The sequence below is a fragment of the Strongylocentrotus purpuratus genome, unplaced genomic scaffold (assembly GCF_000002235.5).
Source record: "Strongylocentrotus purpuratus isolate Spur 01 unplaced genomic scaffold, Spur_5.0 spur5_scaffold_10, whole genome shotgun sequence".
Lineage (NCBI taxonomy): Eukaryota > Metazoa > Echinodermata > Echinoidea > Camarodonta > Strongylocentrotidae > Strongylocentrotus > Strongylocentrotus purpuratus.
The window spans coordinates 517,363-537,498 of NW_022145595.1; the positions used below are offsets into that span (position 1 = coordinate 517,363).

The 20,136-nt window shown below is 39.9% G+C and overlaps 1 protein-coding gene across 2 annotated transcripts in view; it reads left to right on the forward strand.

The window, feature by feature from the left end:
* LOC753735 (BMP-2-inducible protein kinase) overlaps positions 1-20,136 on the forward strand; it is a 67,261-nt gene that overhangs the window by 42,787 nt on the left and 4,338 nt on the right. The window contains exons 4-15 of one of the 2 annotated variants that reach the window (XM_030979034.1): positions 187-329; positions 7,556-7,677; positions 10,192-10,273; positions 10,713-10,845; positions 11,283-11,386; positions 12,204-12,301; positions 14,541-14,731; positions 15,188-15,795; positions 16,205-16,496; positions 17,241-17,396; positions 17,907-18,005; positions 18,519-19,814. In XM_030979034.1, the coding sequence (XP_030834894.1) occupies positions 187-329; positions 7,556-7,677; positions 10,192-10,273; positions 10,713-10,845; positions 11,283-11,386; positions 12,204-12,301; positions 14,541-14,731; positions 15,188-15,795; positions 16,205-16,496; positions 17,241-17,396; positions 17,907-18,005; positions 18,519-19,814 (3,324 nt within the window). The remainder of the gene's footprint in view (positions 1-186; positions 330-7,555; positions 7,678-10,191; positions 10,274-10,712; positions 10,846-11,282; positions 11,387-12,203; positions 12,302-14,540; positions 14,732-15,187; positions 15,796-16,204; positions 16,497-17,240; positions 17,397-17,906; positions 18,006-18,518; positions 19,815-20,136) is intronic. The other variant, XM_030979035.1, reaches the window with a different exon arrangement.

Sequence of the window (20,136 nt, forward strand, 5' to 3'; positions counted from 1 at the left end):
TTGTTCACACTCCAAAAGAAATATATATGAGATTTAAATGTAATCCATGTCAGCTTCACTTTTCTATATCTTTACAACCCAGGGACCATTCATGGATTTTACTCTGTTCACCACATCTTTTATGCAAGGGACTTGAATTATCACGTTGACAATGATTTTTTCCTTTTCTTTTTCTGATGGTCACAGATGGCCATGTTGTCCAGCAGATGAACGAGAGGCTTTCGGTAGGGTTCACGGAGCAAGAAGTCCTGAGAATATTCTGCAACGTCTGCGAGGCAGTCTCAAGGCTTCATCATTGCCAGACACCCATCATCCATAGAGACCTCAAGGTAGGAAAACACCCCTCGTACTAAGAATGGTTTGGTCCATAAACATGGAGGTTTGATACCAAGGAGGATTTACCATTCTGGCATAAAGGGGGTTTAGGTTTATTTGTTAAAGCAGAAGACTTCATCATTGCCAGACACCCATCATCAATAGAGACCTCACGGTGGGAAAACACCCCTCATACTAAGAATGGTTTGGTCCGTAAACATAGAAGTTTGATACCAAGGAGGATTTACCATTCTTGCATAAAGGGGGTTTAGATTCATTTGTTAAAGCAGAAGGCTTCATCATTGCCAGACACCCATCATCAATAGAGACCTCACGGTAGGAAAACACCCCTCATACTAAGAATGGTTTGGTCCGTAAACATACAAGTTTGATACCAAGGAGGATTTACCATTCTGGCATAAAGGGATTTTAGGAAAACACCCCTAAAATTAAGAATGGTGTAGCCAAGAGCTGTAACATCTCAATTATTTAAATCCCTGTTTCACTTTTGTCAGAAACTAGGTGGTTAACAGAAAAAGACACACATCTGAATGTAGGGCTTCAACAAAATTTTTAGCATTTGGAACTACACCAAATTATTCTGACCTGTGAGGTAAGGTAGGCCACCTGACCATCAAAATGTTACGTTTTACTATGACGAAATCTTGCAGCAGTATCCTCTCAATTGTTTTAGTTTTTAAATTTAAACAAATTGACCGTCCATGTAAAAAAGGCTATCATTCCTATCGTAATCTATTACAGTGTCACGATTGTAATTTCCACTCATGATCTGAAGACTGACTTGTTTTCATTGATGTTCGTCTGTGAATACTTCTTCCTCCCACCTCAAACTGCCTATAGATGTCTCCTGTGTGTGTTAGAAATACTGATCTCGTTCTCCCAGGGTTTCTCTCGTTTCCCCTCTCCCATCATGTATGTTGCCATTTGGGCTATTTTTAACACTCTCAGCTAGGCTCCAAACCCAGTCCTGAAGTGTTATTATTTCCCCAGGTCCATGCTATTACTTTCTTCAATGTTGTACCCTGTCAAATAGATCCATTCAACACACTGTAACGTGGTGATTGAAATGTGGTGAAATGTATGGTGGCCCTGAAGGGACATCGCGAATAGACTAAATCGTGAAAAATATGCGATAAAATTCACGATATCGTCAATTTTATCGCATATTTTTCACGAAGAAATTCACGAAATTGACGATATCGTGAACTTTATCGTGAACTTTTCACGATGAAATTGACGATATCGTGAATTTTATCGTGAAAAGTTCACGATATAAAGTTCACGATATCGTCAATTTTATCGTGTACTCTATCGTGTACTCTCCTGACGGGCGCTTCGTAAACAAAACCAGCCCTAGCTGGGGGAGACAGAGAGAAGGAAAAAGGGAAAGGGAAAGAGAAGATAAAAGGAAAGAAAGAATAATAAGAAGAAAAGAGGGAAACTGGGGGGGGGGGCGAAGGGCTCTTGCCTCCTCCTCACTCCCCCCCCCCCCCCCCCGCCAAAAAATAAATAAGGAGAGAGAGAAGGGAAAGGGAAAGAAAATATAAAAGGAAAGAAAGAAGAGGAAGAAGGAAAGAGGGAAACGGGGGAAGGGCGAAAGGCTCTTACCTCCCCCCCCCCCCCCCCGCCAAAAAAATAAATAAGAGAGAGAGAGAGAGAGAGAGAGAGAGAAGGAAAGGGAAAGAAAGAAGAGGAATAAGAGGGAAACAGAGGAAGGGCGAAGGGCTCTTGCCTCCTCCCCCCCCCCCCCCCCGCCAAAAAATAAATAAGAGAGAGAAGGGAAAGGGAAAGAAAATATAAAAGGAAAGAAAGAAGAGGAATAAGAAGGAAAGAGGGAAACGGGGGAAGGGCGAAGGGCTCTTGCCTCCTCCCTCCCCCGCCAAAAAAATAAATAAGAGATAGAGAGAGAAGGGAAAGGGAAAGGGAAAGAGAAGATAAAAGGAAAGAAAGAAGATGAAGAAGAAGAAGAAAAGAGGGAAACGGGGCGAAGGGCTCTTGCATCCCCCCGCCCAAAAAATAAATAAGAGAGAGAGAGAGAGAAGGGAAAGGGAAAGAGAATAAAAAAGGAAAGGAAGAAGAATAAGAAGAAAAGAGGGGCTCTTGCCTCCTCCCCCCTCCCGCGCCAACAAATAAAAAGGAGAGAGAGAGAGAGAGATAGAGAGAAGGGAAAGGGAAAGGGAAAGAAAATATAAAAGGAAAGAAAGAAGAAGAAGACGGAAAGAGGGAAACGGGGAAGGGCGAAAGGCTCTTACCTCCCCCTCCCCCCTCCCGCCATAATGGGAAAGAGAAGGGAGAGGGAAAGAAAATATAAAAGGAAAGAAGGAAGAGGAAAAAGAATAAGAAAAGAGGGAAACAGGGGCGAAGGGCTCTTGCCTCCTTTCTTTTCTTTCTTTTCCTTTCTTTCCTATTCTCCCTCTTTTTCGTTTTTTCTCTTTCTTTCTTCTCTTTCCCTTTCCTTCTCTCTCTCTCTCTTATTTATTTTTTGGCGGGGGGCGGGGGGACGAGGCAAAAGCCCTTTGCCCCCGTTTCCCTCTTTTCTTCTTCTTCCTCTTCTTTCTTTCCTTTTATCTTCTCTTTCCCTTTCCCTTTCCCTTCTCTCTCTCTCTCTCTGATTTATTTTTTGGCGGGGGGGGGGGCAAGAGTCCTTCGCCCTTCCCCCGTTTTCCTCTTTTCTTCTTCTTCCTCTTCTTTCTTTCCTTTTATCTTCTCTTTCCCTTTCCCTTTCCCTTCTCTCTCTCTCTCTGATTTATTTTTTGGCGGGGAGGGGGGGGGGGGGGAGTGAGGAGGAGGCAAGAGCCCTTCGCCCCCCCCCCCCCCCCCCCCCCCCCCGTTTCCCTCTTTTCTTCTTATTATTCTTTCTTTCCTTTTATCTTCTCTTTCCCTTTCCCTTTTTTCCTTCTCTCTGTCTCCCCCAGCTAGGGCTGGTTTTGTTTACGAAGCGCCCGTCAGGAGAGTACACGATAGAGTACACGATAAAATTGACGATATCGTGAACTTTATATCGTGAACTTTTCACGATAAAATTCACGATATCGTCAATTTCATCGTGAAAAGTTCACGATAAAGTTCATGATATCGTCAATTTCGTGAATTTCTTCGTGAAAAATATGCGATAAAATTGACGATATCGTGAATTTTATCGCATATTTTTCACGATTTAGTCTATTCGCGATGTCCCTTCAGGGCCACCATAGAAATGGGGTCATTAAGGTTTCAAGAGGCAGCGCTTGTCAACACCATACATGTACCAATGTGAATTACACATTGTTTAATGCCTTCTAATCATACAACCCATTTTATGAACATGAAGGGAAGGGCTTTTAGTACAACATTCAATTATCTATTATAACTGACATGAAAGTCTGAATTGCTATATTAGACAAGTAGGGCTCATGTATTGCACATGGATGTTCAACTTTACTTGAGTGCCCTTTGTTTATTGAGCACAATACACTGTACATGCAAAATGAATTGCTTTCCTAATGGGTTTATTAAAGGTACTATTTACAGTATTTTGTTTTTTGTTGTTCTTGGTTTTGAAATGTCCAAGAGCAGCGCTCAAAATACACGGGGGCGGTGGGCGATTCGCCTCCGTGAGCTCCATAATCGCCCCTGTCAGGTTGCTCACGGGGGCGATTGTAAAATTAAAAATCGCCCCCGTGGAATTATAGAATAAAGATTATGTTTTCTGATATAACTTTAACACAATATTGACTATCAATTTTCAAACCTTAAACCAATGAAATGGAACTTAGATGGCGCTTTCTCTCCCATCTATATGAGTATTACCGATACAAACAACGGAAGCTCGAATTGCAGCAAGTGCGGCCGTCAGCAGTGGCTATACTGCGCCGGTATTACCGGTGTGCACGCTGACTCCCAATATCTGCTGGAGCTGGAGACGATCGCGCAAGGACTGAAACGGGAGAAGTTTTTCGTTGTGAAAAGTGCGAATCCTCTGAAATCTGGTGGTTCTAAAAGACCAGCAAATAATGTAATTTGACCAGTAAAGCAATATTGAGAAGAAAATGAAGACCAAAGATGTTGCAGGGGCGGATCTATGCGGTTTAGGGGGTTTAATCCCCCCCCCCCCCCTCCCACCTTGGGCTGCCAAGTGAAAATGTGATGTGCATAGAAAAATGCTATCATGTGTCCAGAGACCTACACAGTATTAGTAGATTTCATTAGATGCCAGGAAAACATCACTAACAGGGGTTCGAAATAGCACCAAAAATCGCCTCGCCGCTTTGCAGCTCATGGACGATGCTCCGCATGTTAGTAGATGCCAAGATACATCACTTACGGGGGTTCAAAATAGCAAGAACAAAATCGCCTCGTCGCTATGCGGCTCGTGGACGATGCTCCACATTGTATTTGGGTTACCCACCCTTAGCAAAGAGCTAGATCCGCCCCTGTGTTTTGGAAGGATATGGTGAAGACTAAAAGTAAAAAAGAATGTAAATAAGGTTGCTCCGAATAATGAGGATCAATTATAATGAGCGGAAGGGGAGAAATGGAAAGAATGTCATCACAGGATAAAAGTCAATAACAGCTATGTAACAAGTAAATTTCTAAGAGGGAAAATACAGACTTAAATAGATGATAATGATAAAATACCAAGAAACTTAGGAGTTTCATGGGTACCAATTCAATGGAAATTTGCATTAAAATAAGAGCCCCTGTCAGCACTAAAAGAGCCCCCGTGAGAAGGCTCAAGGCCAAGAATCATGTTATTCAGGAGAATGGTATATTGAAGGTTTTAAGGAAAAATAATATTAAGTAGGTATATGTTTGTTACCATTCAGTATTTGCTAAGATTTCTCTCTCTCTCTCTCTCTCTCTCCCTCTCTCCCTCTCTCCCTACCCTGGTTCTCTGTCTCCCTCTTTCTTTCTCTCTCCCTCTCTCTTGATATCACTTTTTTGTATTTGCTGCTTATTGTAACAATTTGTGTTAAATATATCTCTTCTTGATTAGTACCCTTAACTTGACTGAAAGGAAATCTTCCCAGGTCTGCTCCTCTTACATGTACAGTTTGGAGACCTCTCAAGTACTTATAATCGCTTATTAGTTGAGCTTTCAGCATCATTCTGGACACTAATTGTTGTTGGTATAGGTATCACAAGTCATAATATTAATCATGATATAATTCAACTTGTGAGATTTACATTGTAAACTCTACAGTGTGGACAAAAATCACTCTTCTTTCCACATGAGCTCTTTTGGGAGTTGCTGTAGTAAATTTTGATGTATTTTTAGGTCTTTTCTGTTAAAGTTCCTTTAAATAATAAATAGTTTTACTGTACCAGAGTTAAGCTTTCCAGATCTAAATTACACAAAACTTTTTTGTGTGTATTGTTTTTGCTGCCCTTAGACAAAGCAGTTTGGTATTTGCAGATAATTAAATTATTGGTTTCATTGAAAGTCAAGTCAAGCTCATCAAACTACATATAAAAGGAAATTACTATTTTTTTTATTGTACAAAATCATGTACTTATAATATACAGTTATGCAGGTGCAGTACACACACACAGGTCTGCAAGTCTCTTGCCTAATGAGCTATTTTAATCTCTCTGTGGGGAAAAGATAAAGAATCTTACTAGCACTACACTGGAAGAAGGAAATAGAACCCTTAAGTTGACTGTTTGCATGTAGCAAACTTGGTTTTATGAGAAAAATTTGCATAATGGACTAGCTCAAGATCGACTACAACTTTGTGGAACACATGGTACATGCAGTTTAGGCCTGTGTGTTGTAGTATAGGAGAATCCATTTCCCTCAAGTATCGGGATAGAAAATGAAAGAAAAATTCCTTATCTCATGATATCTGACTTTCAGAGTGCGATCATAATGGGGCTCCATGTATATGTAGTATATGAGGTGGACTATTCATTTAGAAATGCATTTTGATGTTTCTGGGGAAACAAAAATAAGTATTGATTTGACATTTCCTCTGTTACTCTGTAGGATGTAACAGATTTGATTATCAGTCTACATGTATGTAGTTGATGACTTTAGAAGTGCTCCTATTATACATGTTTCCAGCTTTAAGGCCCTACATGTACGGTATTCCAACAAAAGCTCTTGTATGATAAGGGGTTTGGTTTCAATCCTCCCCTCCCCCCCCCCCCCCCCCCCCACCCCCATTTCTCTCCTTTGATGTAGTTTGACAGATTTTAGTTTCTGAAAGATATTTTATGACAATTAAATAATTTACATAATATATATTCTGCCCTTGTTGAAAACATTTGTCGCTCTTAAGAGTCAACTACGGATTTATGTTGTGTGTCTCCGTGACTAGGCATTGTACTGTAGAAATCTTGCCTTCCCATCTATCAAATGCCTCTGGGTTCCAGTCTCCCATTTTCTCCCTTCCAGTTTGTCAGAGGTTTAGATAGCATTGAATACTGGCATGTTATAGTTGTGATCAATATACATATGAAAGTTATTTGCTATATAGGTCAGTATAATTCTACTCCCATTTCTCACATCTATTCATCTGTCTGTCTACTTTAGTTTTTGTCTGTGTTTCAGTCCTGTTGCTCGTAGTATATTCCTGTTCCTCTTGTTTATAGCCATTATTTAGTAGTCAGTAGATTTGTATTATACTTATTTCTGTTTATATTTTATCAGTTGTTTAGTAAGTTTAGTTTGTAAGCATTTAAATGTATGCATTATTCTTATCTGACGAGTTTGTTCATTTAGGACATACTCATAAGCTACTCATGAGGGACCTTAAATCCACAGGCCTTGCTTTCAACCAAGGTCACCTCATATTTGTAATGTGTTTTATGAAAGAAAGATAAGTAAAACTTGAACTTGAACTACTGTTGATGTAAATTCCACCCAAGTTAAAAAACATCCTGCTCCACCGTCCTGGCACCCATATCCTGTATGACTTTCTGCAGTGTTACTATCTATGACCTTCTTTCTATCCTATCCTTTCTAAATTCCAAAAGTACCAACCCCCTCTACCCCACACCCCATATTTCTCCCCTCCAATTCATCAGCTTTTTAATAAAAATTGTTTCTTTTGCAATAATTTGCACCGTAGTGGCAACTTTATGTTGTGTGACTTTTGAGAGTGTTACCATCTATATCCTTCATTCTATCCTATACACTCTAAAGTCCTTGGGTGGCAGCCCTCTACCCCCAATTTCTCCCCTTCAATTCATCAGTCTTTTCACTAAATTTTGTGTCTTTTTCATTCATTTGACCCAGGTTGAAAACATCTTGCTGCACCGGAGTGGCAACTACATGCTGTGTGACTTTGGCAGTGCTACCGGACGTGTTCTAGACCCTAAGGTACACAGCATAAACGACATCAAGGATGAGATTGAGAAGTAAGTTTGAATTCAACAAATTCATCAATATGGCTCCAATTAAGGAGGGGTGCGACATTTTTATTCTATTTCTGTTTAATTGTATGTAAACAGCCAGATGGTTTTTGGTTAACAAACATCATTACTAGCACGTGGGACTGATAGAAGATAAAGTAGTTGCTAAAAAAAGTGTCTTTAAACCCCCTGTAAATCATGAAAATGTGTAGATATGTACAAATAATTTAATAATAATACTAACTGTTCAATCTGGCTACAAACAATGAGATGGTCAGGTCCTTGGGACCCTTTCCTGTTATTCCCTATAGAGCAAGTGCTGCCTAACTTCAATAGAACCGGTTTCTCCGACTTAACCAGCTTTTGTTGTGGTAAAAATACAGGAATGGTTACAGCACATTGTCCTGTTGCAATCTTTGACCGTGTCTAGACATAACCACATGTTATACAGTTCAGGAAGTTCTTCAGATATATTGTAGGATTAATGACAGGGGTTATTAGACTCTATATCATTGTTCCAGACTGAGGACTTTATTGCAATCAAACCCAGAGTACAAACTTCCCCATAAATTGCTCCATCTCTGCTATTAAACATGCAAGGATCGCACTCATTGCAGTCTACCAGTCAACATATATGTTTTATACATAGCTTCTTCACATTGTTGGTTTCTCTATAATGATGTGTGAAAGTTTGTGAGGAACTTGCCCAAAATAGCATCAACCAGTGCCTGCAGCCTTCACTTTCAATCAATTGAAATTCAAGACCTCATAACTCATGATACTGGAAAATGAAAAGCATCCTGATTTTAAACCATACTTTTGTGAAGTGGTCCGTTATTTATTAATTTCACATACAGACCGACTATATTTTCAGCATTTAAAGGAATAGGGTAACTTTGCCTCAGATTCTAAACAAAATCCTGGATTTAGCTCATGCTGCAATCATAATTATAAACCTTTAGGTCAGTCATGAATCCCATGACTTTTACATGCCGATTGCCTGTCTGATTATCAAGATATTTATGATTGGAATTTGAAATGTCAAAAAACGTTTTTCCAACGGTTTTTTATAACTCTATAGTCTATTAGGAAAAATGAGGTATAGTAAAACAGGTCACTCAAAGAATTTTTACTTTTTTGAGGCACATCATGATCATTTTGAAACACAATTTTTTTAGGGCTTCAATGTTACACCATATCACAGACACTGGTAACACGTACATGTAGGGCCATGCATCTCAGATTTGTAAAACTGGAAACATGGTTAAACAATGCCTTTAATATTAACTCTGTGGCCATTATCATCACAGCATTTCTAGATCTTTTCACATGAGTATTTGTACCCTTGTGTATTGCATTTTCGTCATATTAATTTTTCAAGCCCAACTCCTTAGAAAATAATATCTTTTGCTTAAAATTATAAAAGATTATGCGATATGTGTGGAGGAGATATGTGGAGAAAATGTTTGAGGGACCCCCCCCCCAAAAAAAACAACAACAACAACAACAACAACAACAACAAACAAACAAAGCATGTAGGTGTGTTTGTTACCTTGACTGGTGTGAAAACTTGGAAGCGAGAATGACAGAGGATCAGTTCCAAAATCTGAGATTTGATCTGGACAATAGGCCTGTTTTCATCAGCTCGAGATTGCCAAATAGCCTGCAATTTCTGATTTGGGAAATAATCCTGAAGTTACAAATCGTGTCTTCATCAACTCAAGACTTCATCAACACGAGACTTGACCTCGAAACTTGAAACTCGGGCTCGGGAAATTAGTTTGAGATATTTATAGTGCAAGTCTTCGGGCTGGTGAGGACGCACCAGGCAAATAGTGGGACATTTTGCAAACTAGCTCAAGATATCTTGGGATGATTATCTTGACCAAATATCTTGCTAATTGCAACTTTGGGCTGATGAAGACGCAAATTAACTGGATAATTTGCGATTGGGATAGTTAATATAGCGGGATATTTGGCAATCTCGAGCTGATGACGACAGGCCTAATGCTTCTTTAGAATGGAAGAATGAGGTGGAGAAGGAAATCCTTAGCTTGTTTGGCCCATTTTCAACTTGTGTTGACTCCTATTACCAAGGTTGCGCTATTGAGTTTTGTATCTGAACAGGGCTTATGATTTCCCATTCAACAATGTACCTGTAAATGTCTTACACTTCAGATCTAGAGCTACCAGTATTTTTCTAGTGTTGTTTTGCAAAAAAGGCCAGAAATACCATATGCTTCTTGCAAAAACTATCTGAATGCCATGCTAATATAACCGTACATGGTTGTGTGTAAAAGTGTGTTCGTGCTTAATCATATAAACTTAAAAAGGCACAGGAGGTTTTGCTGCAATGTCTAGGGGGGATTCTACCCCTATATTCAGTCTATGTGCATTCATAACATCATAGCATCAGATAATCCGCCAGGTTTGGACATTTAAATGTATTCCACTCTACTGGTTAAAATATAGATTTTTAACATCTTTGTTTGTTTTCTTTTATCATTTGTTTTAACACAGGTACACCACAGTGTCCTATCGCTCTCCAGAAATGATTGATTTGTATTCAGAGAAAACTATCACAACCAAAGCAGATATATGGGTAAGTAAGCAGTAAACCTAGTTTAAAAGTTGATTACAAGAAGTTTTATGTAAAAGATCAAGTCTTTAAATAAGTGTCAGGTAGCTTGTTTGATTTGCAAATATACAATTTAATGTAGCAAAAGGAATTGTATAGCTATAAAAAAACGTATAGTTCCATGATAACTACATGTAAATGTAACTATTTCTTTTCTCATATAACAAATGTTGTATAACAAAAGATTGTATAGTGAATTGTAAGTTAGAGAGCCAGGGTCTACTTCTAAAATGCATGTTGTTGTCTCAGATGAAAACTATATGAGCGAGCACAGCTTATTGTGAATGTATGCTTTATGAAGTGATTAAAATGTGATGTTCAAAGTAAAATTGGTTCTTATTCACATATATATAATTATAAAAATATCATTTCCATCGCTTTGATTTCATTTTCTGTCTTGCAGGCATTAGGGTGTATGCTGTACAAGCTGTGTTTCTTTACTCTTCCTTTTGGAGAGAGTAGTCTAGCAATACAGAGTGGAAACTTCACGATACCGGACAATACTAAGTACTCCCGAGAGATGCATGCCCTTATAAGTGAGCATCTTACCTATTTTCAGTTAAAATTCTGGATTATTTTGAAAATTAGTTCTTTCTTTTCAAGCAGTATGAAAATGAATGGCTTCCCTTACATATATTATATGCACTGAAAGGGACACATCCATGAACAGAGACTTTGATAGGCCAGTACACTTTCTTCATTAGATAATACCATTCTACCACATCGCTGAACTGTTTCAGCAACAAAGCCGTCTACAACATAGGTCTGAAGAAAATTGCAGCACTGCGAGTGACAGCTTACCAAAATAGGTGTTTTTTTCTACTCATTGTAACAAATTATCCAAATTATTCACCAATCAGATGAACCTCTTCGGTGATTTAACCGTAAAGGATTGTTTATCCTACTTTTCAAAAGAATTGATGCATCAGAGTCTTGAATAGTACTTACAAACATTGTTTTGTTTTGGTTTCAGGATACATGTTGGAGGTGGATGCAGAGAAGAGACCGGATATATTCCAGGTTTCCCATGTAGCGTTCAAGGCAGCTAGCTCGGAAACCCCTATCCAGAATCTACATGTAAGACCTCTCAAATTGTCAACAATCAATATCTCAGTAAGGGCTCGTTCAAATATGGTGGGGTACGAGGTCACCCCCCAAAAAGCTAATTTTTATTGCTTCAATGAATCATATGGCAACTGTACGCAACAAAAGTCTTATGTCTCGCCTAGCCCTGTGTAATAAAATAGAGATCAGTATGTGAAGTGTATTACTCTTAATTCATTATCTATAAAAAAAAACACACTGAGCTTTACCCCTTCATATCTAAAATAGGGTTTTAAAAATATTTTTAAAATCAGCTGAGATATTTTAGTCTTTTGATCATTGATTATTCATGATTTGAAACTCCTATCACATTGATTTTTGTTCATGGTAAAATTGAAGGATGTGAAAAAGATTTTGAGTAGATTTATGACATTTTAACTATTAAAAATGTGGTTTTGAAATGGTAGTTTGGTTTTCACTTTTTGGCAAATATATGCCATTAAAAGTTAAATGTATCAGTAATTGATTCAGAATGCAACTACGCTATTTAGCATCATGCCTTTCCCCAAAACAACCACTTTTTGTACCAAAGATAATTGATAATTTGTTTTGAAAACTTAATGTAAGAATCAGTTTTCTAAGACATTATTTGAAAGATACTATTTAATCAAACTTACTCCGAAGATTCATATTTGTTTCACACACGCATTGAGAGGATAGTAATAATAATGAAACATGTACATAAGATTTGTAGGGCGCCAAATCCACTTGACAATCAAATGATCAAGGCGTGGTGTTATGTTTTCTTCTAAGTACCGGTAATGACTTACTATTGTCTTGTTATTTTTAGAAATCACCCGTTCCTGATGGCAACAAGCTGCCCCTCCCCCTGACGGAGAGTGAGCAAAGACAGCAACATTCCAGAAGCAAAACCAACAACCAAAATAGGTATGAAAGAGTCAAAGGTTGATTTTTATGCCAACTGTATCTGTATTTTTGTGCATGATCAATATGTTTTTAAACTCAAAACCCACCTTGCAGATGAATAAATGATCTGATGGAAGTTATCAAGTCCAGTTGTATTTCTGTAAATACAGTAAATCTGATTACTAAAGGAACAGGTCACTGTGTTCCCTTAGTTACAGATTAAATTGTCCAATGTAAGTTTTCGTTTATCTTTGAGGTTTACTCTGATGAGTGCTAGAAAAAAGCTTCAGTTGGTCTCTCTGTTTCATTGCTATTCTCCACTTTTGTAATACCAATCATCTCTTTAATAACTTGAATAAGGTTGAAAGAGTAGTCTCTCCCATAGAGATTGTGCGTGGGAGGGTCCTTTTTGGAGCTCCATGATGTAACCTATGACCGAGCTCGCATACGCACACATGCCTGTGTCACAACTACCTTTCTTAATATGCTATGCTCTGTCACACATGTAATGCATTTTGCATCTCCTTTCCCATGTTTCCTGGGGATGTTTCTCAAAGATCCTAAATCTAACTTAACCCTTACTGTACTGGGGGGGGGGGCCTCCCAGGCCCCCCCCCCCTCAACATTTTCGGAGATCGCGCCGCAACCGCTCAGAATTTTGAATTGTCTTTTTCATGACTTTTTTTCCTTAAGTCTTACGCACATTTTGATACCATTTTCGCCGAAATCGGATATACCTGTAAGGTGTTACATAACAATTAGTATGCGCATGTCATCAAAAAAGTGCCATGATTGCATATATTCATGTACAAGCAGAAATGTGAAGATATGAATTGATATCAAATTGCTTTTATATGCTTCTCAAAGTTACTTGATGTATTTCAGAACAAAAGAATACATTAGAAATAAAACAATAGATATAATAAGAAATAAAAAACAATAAAATACATAAGAAAATAAAAAGTTGAAAATCGCATCAAATTTGCATAAATTATCATTATTAATTACATCAAAAAACTATTTTGAAGAAGTTTCATATGAATAATGAGTTTCAACATTACAAAAGTGGAGTCTGACAATTTTTGTTATGATTCTAGTTCCCTTTATATATTTCCAGATTTGATATTCATGAATGCGTACTCATAATTTATGCAAATTAACCTATGCATTTTCAAATATCATAAAAATAATGAAACCTCATGAATTTGAGATGAAGGAAACATTTATTCAATACATTTTCAAGATTCTTCACAAGTCTACGGCCAAATATGTAGAGTTTTCTGTAAAATGTATAAAATTAGCATTTTGCATAATAATTATGCTATAACGACAAAAATTTGCATATTAGGAAAAAACTAATTATACCATCTTGCTCCTTACGTTAATATCTACAAACATGCAAATTTTCGCGTTCATCGGACATTCGACGGCCGAGATCATAGGGGGGGGGGGGCCTCCCAGGCCCCCCCCCCCCCCCCCCCCCCCAGTCAGAGAGTGCTCGAAATAGCCCAGTACAGTAAGGGTTAACACTAAGTTGGACTTAAAAGTTATGGAGAGCCATTTGTAGCCTTAAAATCAAATATATTCAAAAGCGAAAAATTAAGTATTTTAGACTTTTTATAAATTCCTCATCAAGAACATACAATCTCCTTGATAATAGAAAATATAAATGATTTGAATCAATATTTTATGCTTTTTAGAATAACTTTTAAAAAATATTTTCAAAGATGCTAACAGCTTTCCATGATTGTCAAGTCCAACTTAGAGTTAAGTTGGACTTAAAATCTTTGTGAAACACCCCCTGGTATGTATCAGATGACAGGTCTTTCATCTCCTCCCCCCCCCCCCCCCCCCCACCCACACCCTATCAGGTGACTTCCTTCAGGGGCCATGTGACCAGGTTCACTGATATTTGTAGCTCCCTACCTCAAAAATTCACTTTTATTCGCAAATTTAACTCTGTGGTTGTTATGCTACAAAGTGTGATATTCACTGTTCCTCATGGAATGCCCAGATTTGCCAATATAGCATTGGCTTCTTGACACTCACTGAGCCGAGGATCCTTGTTGAAAAGACAAAAAAAATGAGAAATAACATGTCTCATTGCCTGAGGAATTCATGGTAGCTGCATGAAAATGAGAGCCTGTGTCACACCCTTGCCCCCCCCCCCCCCACACACACACTCATTCAGGCAGGGGTATCTCCCTCCCACCCTTCACCCTCCCTTTCTCACTCATCAACATGTCTTGTCTTTTTCCAGAACCCCTGCTGGCCCGATGGAAGTCAGTACCTCTGTCACACCCAGGCAGAGGCCCAAGGCATCCCAACAGGGTGTGGCTCCTGCTGCAGGGGGAATCTCACTCCCTACCCCATCCTCCATCACCAGGCAACGCTCATCAAAGCAAGGACAACCTCCCACCACAGGTCCAACAGTAGCAGCCGCAGCGCAAAGTAAGTCAGAGAGACGATGTCTTCCGCTGAGAGCCAGAGAAGCACTATTTTTATTATCCTCCTGTCTCTGAGCAGATAGTAGCTAAGAATTTGAATAATTGTAAGCAGAGTTTCATTTTGAACAGACACTAATAAATGTTTAAGTATCTTTTTAAGTCTACTTAAATTTGTATTTGTTCTAAATTACTTAAGTGGAGGGCGCTTATATGAATAAATTAAACAACTAGTATGAAATACCAGGGCAGAGTTGCCTCAACTTGAACTGTCACTTTCAGTTGCCATCAATGTTGTACAACTGAGCAATAGCATTGTTAACAAGTCCACATCAACCTGTTTATAGTTGCTGCTAGTGTTTATGTAGGATGTGTTTTGTTCGGAATGCATGGATGTCATATCCTGTATTATAAACACGAGGCTACTTATTTCCTAATTTTGTAAATGTTCTTTAATTTGTAGGATTAAGTCCCCCACAAGTTCAAGCACAACAAGCAATTCAACAACAACAACAGCAGCAGCAGCAGCAGCAGCAGCAGCAGCAACAACTGCTACAAGAACAACAACTTGCCCAGCAACAAAATAAGCAAAGACTTCTCGCTCTTGCCCAACAACAACAACAGCAGCAACAGCAGCAGCAGCAACAACAACAACTGGCATACAACAATGCTCAAGCCCAGGCTGCTTATGGACCACAGCAACCGCAACAAGTTGCTTACGCCGGTCAGCAAGGTTTCCAGCAGCCGTACCAGCAGCCACAACCAACCCCGCAACAGCCCGCGTTTGGGCAACATGGTGCTTTCACCAGACCCCAACAACTTACCTATGAGCAACAACAAGCAAGCATTCAGGCGCAGTATGCACAGCAACAGGCTGCATTGCAGCAGCAGCAACAACAGGCAGCACTTCAACAGCAGCAGCAAGCAGCATTACAACAACAGCAACAAGCTGCTTATCAACAGCAGCAACAAGCCTTATTACAGCAACAACAACAGCAGCAGCAGCAGCAACAAGCAGCATATCTTAGCCAACAGGCTGCTTTAGAGCAACAAGCTGTGCTACAACAACAGGTTGGTATTGAGAATCCATTTGTTGTTCAAAGTTTTATTGCGGCATCATAGTTCAGTAGGCTCCAAAAAATGGGTGCATTTTGGTGATAACAACTATGAATGATGGTTGAGGGGAGACATCTTATGGCCTTGGTACATGTAAGATTGTGGACCCATTTATAAAACAAATAATACACAGGTTTTCGTTCGTGACTTTATGGTGATGCAGCGCTTTTCGGGTATTCACAATGGCACAAAATAAACTCGGCTACCGTGAATTTTATTGCACCATAGTGAATACCCTCATGCGCTGCATCGACCGTAACGCACTCACACCTGTGTATTATTTGTATACTAAACTTGCTGATATTCCTATATCATAATTCAAAGTAATAAAACTATCTTGTAACATTTTCTTTTTTTGGTGCAGCAACTAGCATACCAACAACAGCAACAACTCGCTGCACAACAACAGCAGTACCAGGCCTCTTCGCCTCCTCCGTTTTCCCAGCAACCACAGTTCATACCATCCGAGCAACAGGCCTTGTATCAACAGCAACAGGCAGCCTTACAGCAGCAACAACAACAAGCACAGCAGCAGCAGCAGTTCCTACAGGCCCAAGCACAGGCACTGGCCCAGGCCCAGGCTGCAGGAGCAGTAGGGACCTTGGTTGAAGGTAGGCTGGACGATATCAATCAGCCAGTCATGGAGGGCAACTCATGTAATTATCATCCACTTCTCAAATCTGCCTGCCTGCACGATCCCAATCTAACCCTTTGATCTGCACGCAGAAGGGCGTATGTGTAGTGGAAACTCAGATGCAAAAGAGCATTTGTGCTAACCCCAAAGACATTGTCGGGCATGTGGTATCAGTTCAGTTTACAGTTCAGTTTCATCTTTTCCCTATTTGATTATCCCTGTCTCCCCTTGTTACTCTAGATTTTTGTTGAGAATGTAATGTTTTTCTTTTCTCATTACCATAAAACCATTGCATAAATACTCTCGTTGGTCATATTCTCGGTCAGAAGGGTTAGAGTCTGTTTTGTCCAGTCTGATGTTGATCCGTGTCAGTCTCATCAGTATCACTGTGGTACTAATGCCCACTCTTGGTTAGTTACATTTCCTAGCATGGTAACTGTAACCTTTTTGTACAGTGAGTAAGGTATTCATTCATTGTGCATTTTTATTTGGGGATGGGGGAGATTTCATACATCCTAGCTGTGCACAAAATTTTACTTTTTAAGTTACTAGTCCCCTTTAAGCCATAGATCATCAACATCATTCTTAACACCGTTCGTGAAGCATAAATATGTCTTTCGGATGGTGACGTTAAGGTCGGTTCCCAGATGTAAATAATCTTATCTGATTGATACACATCTGTAAAAACTCAATTACACACACACACATAAATCAACCACAACACCAAAACAGACTTTGATTCTTTCCTCTCTGCTGCCCTCTCTAGTTGATGCAGCAGACCATGTGTCACCTGTTCAAGACCTTGCGAGTCCTACTAACCCGTTCAGTCCTCAGTCTGCTATGCTAGCATCCCAGCTACCAGCTCCCCCTGATGATGAAGACTTGGACAGTGAATTTGACCAACTTCGAAAAGTCAGTCCAGGTAAATTTATGACATGCATCATTAACTCAAAGGCCCGAATTCGCAAAGGAGGTTTGTCGACAAACTAAGGTTACCTTGGTTTGAAACGCGTCAAAACGCATCATACGACTCACATAAACCTAGGTTTGTGGACAAACCTCCTTTGTGAATTTGGGCCAAAGAGAAGGAGTCTCTCTATGCATTAGTAGTACATGTATATATATAATTGTATCATTCTGTTTTGTTGATTTTATGTTTCCAACAATAAAAACATCAATTTTTTGACTGAAAATAATCATTGTCCTTATAAGTGATGGTTATGAGAAGTTTTTTGGTGATGATGATTACAATAATGGTAATGATGATGACTTTGATGATGATGATGATTATGATGATGACTTTGATGATGATGATGATTATGATGATGACTTTGATGATGATTGTAATGATTATGATGAACTGCAAGGGGCTCTCCATTTTACATTTTAATTCATCAGTATTTTCTTTTGTTATTTGTGATATCTTTTTCAGAAACAGCAACCAATGTTGCACAGCCTCAGATACAGGGAATCTCGAATCCTCCCCACACTACAGATGTCTTTGGCGCCGTCCCATTTAATCTCAGAGAAGGTAGACCATAAAATATTTTTTTATCGGTTCATTGGAAAACTTTATTAAGGGCACTGATATCTTGAAATGATGCCATTAATATGTTAAGGTGTGTCATAACTGCTAAAAGAGATTTTTTGTTAAAAGTATGTGAATTTAAATGCCCCATTCAAGTAGCCTGTAGTGAATCTTAGTAATTGGAAAGAGGATGTCAGTTTAAGCTTTCCCAAGATTCCCCCTGCATAAGAATTGAGTGTTGAACCATGTGCTCAGACTGAATAGGGCTACATTCATATTTTGGAAACAGAAGCAATTACCTCTAGTAACAAGTTGTTATTCATTGAAGACATGCTATACTTTCTTATGAATCGAGGCATCTTAAGTGAAAACTTTACTTTTTAAATTTCATTTATGACAATTGTACAAGGATGAGGTGGCCCAGAAGGTGCAAAGTATCCCAATACAAAATCAGATTTTAGAAATGAGAAGAGTGGTGTAGTTTATTACATGCATTGTTCTCTCATGACTTTACAGGACGCCCTCAATCTGGAGGTGCAGCTGAGATGGAGCAGATAGCCAGTGGAACTGGAAGTCAGCAGACCCTGGTTCAAGGTCACGTCATGGAGTCATCCCCACCCCTTGTAGGAGGAGAAGGAGAGGCGAGGAAAGGGGGTCACATGGATGTGTTTGGTGCTACGCCTTTTGGTCTTAGCGGGGGCGGTCAAGCTGCGCAGCCCTCGCAGACGACGCAACAGCAGCAGCAAAGGCACATGAGCCCCCAGGAAGCGGACCTACTAGGAGCTATGGCTACGGAACCCCAGCCAGAGTCAGCATCCACCCCTCGCATCAGGGTGGGATTTGAAGATGACTTTGTGAGGGAGGGGAAGCAGGAAGGGAGGTCTGAGAGACTGACCAGTACGGGATCTTCGTCGGGTGGTTTCAATTTGGAAAGGTCAATACGAGAGCTGGATGAATTTGGAGCAAAGCCGTTTGGAAGTGTCAGGCAGCATCGAGGAAGCGAGTCAAGTAGCGATCACGAGGGGGAGCGGTTGTCGAGTAGCTTGCGTGATTTCAGCTATGATACCTTTGATAGTGATTCTATTGATATTAGGAAGGATGAAGAACATGCTCATAGAGGGTTGCTTGATCAAGAGGAGTCGTCAGAAGATGAATCCGATGATGATTCTGATCACCATGACTTTGATGAAGTTGGCGCTCAACCCTTGATAGGCGATGATGGCCATGGTCTATCGGACGCAGAGTTGGCCAGTCTCAATCTGCATGAGGACCTGCCATCTCAGAAAGTTCGAAAATCTGAGCCACCCGTTGCGCAGCTCATCGACATGACTGATGACGACCCCTTTAGCCAAGCTCCTTTCAAAGCCAAGACGGGTAGCCTCAAGCGAGCAACCGAGCCAGTGGGAATGTGCGCCCTCACCCCTCCCATCTCGCCTCCGATGCAGGAGGAGGACCCATTCGGGGAAGCCCCTTTCAATCCTCGCAGTGGATTTGAACGTGAGACCAGCAAGTCATCCGTTGGCTCGACCGGTTCAGATGTCTTCTCAAAGGCACCTTTCTTGGTGTCATCCAAGAAGCGACAGGGCACCGGATCGGAGGTGAGGCGTGCCAAGACGCAGCATGTCTCTGGGGAGCAGACGGCACTCGGGAACCCTACACCGCCCATCTCACCAACAGAGTTAGGAGCTCAGGGAGTGTCATCTAAGATGTCCAAGCAGGAGCCGGACATGTTTGGTGCTGTCCCGTTCCATGCTGTTGCGTCTCATGGCTCTGATCTGGAGATGAGCAGTAAAGAGGATGCCCAACAACCAGGTAAAACATTCTTCATCAAAGTTAAAATATACCTATCACCTCACAAAATAGTTTTTGTTCAGCTAGATTGTGTAAAATCAACAACGAAAAATCTACCGAACATACTAGTAAAGGACAGCGGTTAAGGAATATGAAGAAAATACAAAATGATATGAAACTGCATGAATAATGACTTGGGTTCCATGAGGGCCCTTATTCCATGTGAGCATGTACAGGTACTTCAAGTAGTCTACCCAAAAGGCGCTTTTAAGATAGTTGATTGTCTTTGAGTTATTGTTTGTAATGGTAAATCTAAATGTTGTAATTATGACACACAAAATTT